This window comes from Rhinopithecus bieti, unplaced genomic scaffold (assembly GCF_001698545.2).
Source record: "Rhinopithecus bieti isolate Rb0 unplaced genomic scaffold, ASM169854v2 scaffold_14454, whole genome shotgun sequence".
Taxonomy (NCBI): Eukaryota; Metazoa; Chordata; class Mammalia; order Primates; family Cercopithecidae; genus Rhinopithecus; species Rhinopithecus bieti.
This window is the reverse complement of record NW_016808228.1, coordinates 1061826-1065894: the sequence shown is the minus strand read 5'-3', so window position 1 is coordinate 1065894 and position 4069 is coordinate 1061826. Positions and strand designations below refer to the sequence as shown.

General features: G+C 37.4%; 1 protein-coding gene across 1 annotated transcript in view; it reads left to right on the top strand.

Moving 5' to 3' along the window:
- The window catches only part of CYP3A43 (cytochrome P450 family 3 subfamily A member 43), a 52450-nt gene that overhangs the window by 32141 nt on the left and 16240 nt on the right, over positions 1-4069 (top strand). Inside the window, 2 exon segments of the mRNA XM_017886186.1 lie at positions 3505-3528; positions 3531-3631. Of these exon segments, the coding sequence (XP_017741675.1) occupies positions 3505-3528; positions 3531-3631 (125 nt within the window).

Here is a 4069-nt window from a genome sequence, read left to right as displayed (position 1 = left end):
ATACTCTTTCATTTATTTATTTATTTATTTATTTATTTATTTATTTATTTTATTTTATTTATTTTTTTTTTTTGAGAAGGAGTCTTGCTCTGTCGCCCAGGCTGGAGTGCAGTGGTGCAATCTCGGCTCACTGCAAGCTCTGCCTCCCGGGTTCGTGCCATTCTCCTGCCTCAGCCTCCTGAGTAGCTGGGACTACAGGTGCCCGCCACCACGGCCGGCTAATTTTTTGTATTTTTAGTAGAGACGGGGTTTTCACCATGTTAGCCAGGATGGTCTCGATCTCCTGACCTCATGATCCAACCACCTCGGCCTCCCAAAGTGCTGGGATTACAGGCGTGAGCCACCACGCCCAGCCTCTTTCATTTATTTCAACAGTGTTTTGTATTTTTTAGAGTCTACGTTTTGCACTTTTGTTAATGTTATTCCTAATAAGTGTATCACTAATATTTTGATGCTATGGTAAATACAATTTTTTAATTCCACTTTTGGATTGTACATTGTAATGTACAGAAATACAGTTTATTTCTGTATACTGACCTTGTATCTTCAAATATTTCTGAACACATTTATTAGTTTTAATAGGTAAATGGAAGTGCTGAGAGAGGTATTCTTGTTTCATTCATGATCCTAGGGGGAAAGGTATTAAGTATGGTTAGCTATGGGTTTCATAGATGCCCTTTATCAGGTGGAAGAATTCTCTTCTGTTTTAGTTGTTGAGTGTTTTATCACAAAAGGCTTTTGGATTTTTGTAAAATGCTTTTACCATACATACTGAGACAACTGTGTGTTTTCATTGAATTGACAGGGTATATTACACAATCTTGTTTCCCTGGGGTAAACCCCTCTTGGTTATGGTATATAATTATTTTTATATGTTGCTAGATTGATCCCGTTTGCTAGTATTTTGTTAAGGATTTGTGCATTTATATTTACAAGATCTGTTAGTCTGTAGTTTCTTTATCCTGTGATGTATTTGTCCAGTTTTAATATGATGGTAATACTGGCCTTATAGAATGAATTTGGAAATGTTTCCTCATTTCCTAGTTTTTGAAAGTGTTTGTAGAATAGGTATTAATTCTCCTTTAAATATAGGTAGAATTCATTATTGGAACTATGTGGCCTGGCCTTTTCTTTGTGGGTAGTTTTGATTACTGATTCAATCCCTTTACAAGTTATAGATCTATTTAGATTGTCTGTTTCTTTCCAACTCAGTTTCTTTAGTGTGTGTCTTTCAAATAATTTGTCCATTTTACCTGTTATCTAATTTATACAATTGTTCTAATAATAGAATTGTTAAAAGAATATCTTCGTGCTACTTTTTATTTTTCTTAAATGTCATTAGTAATTATTTCCCCTCTTTTACTTCTGAGACTAGTAAACTGAGTCATCTCTTTTTATTTCTTTATCAGTATAGCTAAAGATTTGCCAATTCTGATATTTTCTCTTTTGTAGTAACATTTGAGCTTTTTTTTGAGATGGAGTTTTGCTCTTGTTGCTCAGGCTGGAGTGCAATCTTGGCTCACTGCAACCTCCACCTCCTGGGGTCAAGCGATTCTCCTGCCTCAGCCTCCCGAGTAACTGGGACTACAGGCATGCACTACTATGCCCGGCTAATTTTTGTATTTTTAGTGAAGACAGGGTTTTTACTGTTGGTCAAGGTGGTCTCGAATTCCTGACCTCAGGTGATCCAACTGACTCAGCCTCCCAAAGTGCTGGGATTATAGGCATGAGCCACTGCGCCCGGCCTTGAGCTTTATTTTTGAAGCTAATTTTTTATTCTTAACCTTTGTGGATACACAGTTGGTGTATATATTTATGGGGTACATGAGATGGTTTCGATACAGACATAAAATATGAAATAAGAGCATTATGAAGAATGGGGAATCCATCCCCTCAAGCATTTATCCATTGAATTGCAAACATTCCAATTGTACTCTAAGTGATTTTAAAATGTACAGTTATTATTGACTATAGTCACTCTGTTGTGCTATCGAATCATAGGTCTTATTCATTCTTTCTAACTATTTTTTTGTAGCCTTTTATTATCCTTACCTCCCCTGCCCCCACTACCCTTCCCAGACTCTGGTCACCATCCTTCTACTCTCTATGTCCATGAGTTTTGAGTTTTTATTTTTTATTTTTTTTGAGACGGAGTCTCAAAAAATTGTGTGATTTAGGCTCACTGCAACCTCTGCCTGCCGAGTTTAAGCAATTCTCCTGCCTCACCCTCCTGAGTAGCTAGGATTATGGGTGTCCACCACCCCACCCAGCTAATTTTTGCATTTTTAGTAGGGACGGAGTTTCGCCATGTCAGCCAGGCTGGTCTAACTCCTCGCCTCAGGTGATCTGACCGCCTCAGCCTCCCAAAGTGCTAGGGTTACAGGCTTGAGCCACCGTGCCCGGCTGATGATATTTTCACGGAACCAAATTTTGGTTTCATTGCTTTTCTTTATTGCTTTTAAATCTCTATTTCATTAGGTTACACTTCAGTTTTTATTAATTTCCCCCTTTCTGCTGGCTTTAGTTTTAGTTTACTCTTCATTTTTCAGTGTGTTATGGTATACATTTAGGTTATTGATTTGAGATTATCTGACATTCACAGCTACAAATTTCCCTCTGAACATTGCTTTGGCTACATCCCATTCGCTTTGGCATATCATGGCTTCATTTTTCTTCATCTCAAAACAATTTCTAATTGTCCTTTTGCTTTCTACTTCAGCTCATTGGTTACTTAAAAGTATATTGTTTAACTTCCACATATGTGTGAGTTTTCCAATTCTCTTTTCTCTCTCTCTCTTTTTTTTTCTTTTTTTTTTTTTTTTTTGAGAGAGACAGTTTCATTCTGTCACTCAGGCTAGAGTACAGTGGTGCAATCTCAGCTCACTGCAACTTCCACCTCCCCGGTTCAAGCGATTCTCATGCCTGAGTCCCGAGTAGCTGGGAATACAGGCACATGCCACCACACCCGGCTAATTTTTGTATCATTAGTAGAGATGGGGTTTCGCCATGTTGGTCAGGCTGGTCTCGAACTCCTCACCTCAAGCAATCTGCCTGCCTCAGCCTCCCAAAGGGCAATTCTCTTTCTCTTGTTGATTTCTAGTTTCATTCCATGGTAGTTGAAGGACATTTGCCATATTGTTTCTATCCTGACTACTATTTCATGGAAAAACATGATTAATTAAAGCAGCAGGCTATGATCTGGGCTATCCAAAGAGACTCCAGTCCAGTAGATAAAGGCTAAGAAGTCAGGGAATTTAATTATATTCCTTTGGTCACTCTGAAGATGCAGAAAGGACCACTGATCTCACTGCTATAGTGGAGACCCCCATGTGTGGATCTGCTCTTGCTCAGCCATTGGCCTGGAACAGGGGCAAAGGTCATATAGGAAATGGATCCTGGTTGAGAACCCTGAAGTCTATAGGTAGAGAAAATTGTAATTGCTATAGGTAAATTTCACATTTTTCACAATGATTTATTTTTTCTTTTCTTTTAATTTTCCTATAGCACTCTTTCCATTTCTTACCCCAGTTTTGAAGTCCTAAATATCGGTTTCTTTCCAAAAGATGTTACCCGTTTTTTAAAAAATTCCATTGAAAGGATGAAAGAAAGTCGCCTCAAAGATAAACAAAAGGTAAAATCTGGTGGTGGTGACATGAGAATGTTCACTTTTTTATTATGTTTTTGGGCTGTTTACGTATGATCTGTGTACTTATCTGTGTTTTTTTAAAGGCAGATAGAGAACTTTAGAGCAAGAGGGTTTTTAAATTTTGCTGGGAATAAAGAAGGTGAAGCTTGGGGAAGAAAGAGAATGAGTGAAACAGCATTTGGAATTTAATAATAGGCAAGACTTTAGTATATTATGGCATAAATAATGTAGAGATAGAAGCTTTACCGCTTCTCTTCCTTTCAGTAAATTGTCAATAAATTTGACTGTATAAAATTGTCAATAAATTTGACTGTATAAAATTGCCAATAAATCTGACTGGATAAAAATGACTGCATAAAATTATTTTACGGGTATTACAATTCCTCAGTTCTTAGATTAGTAAGGAATCATTTCAAGTCCAAG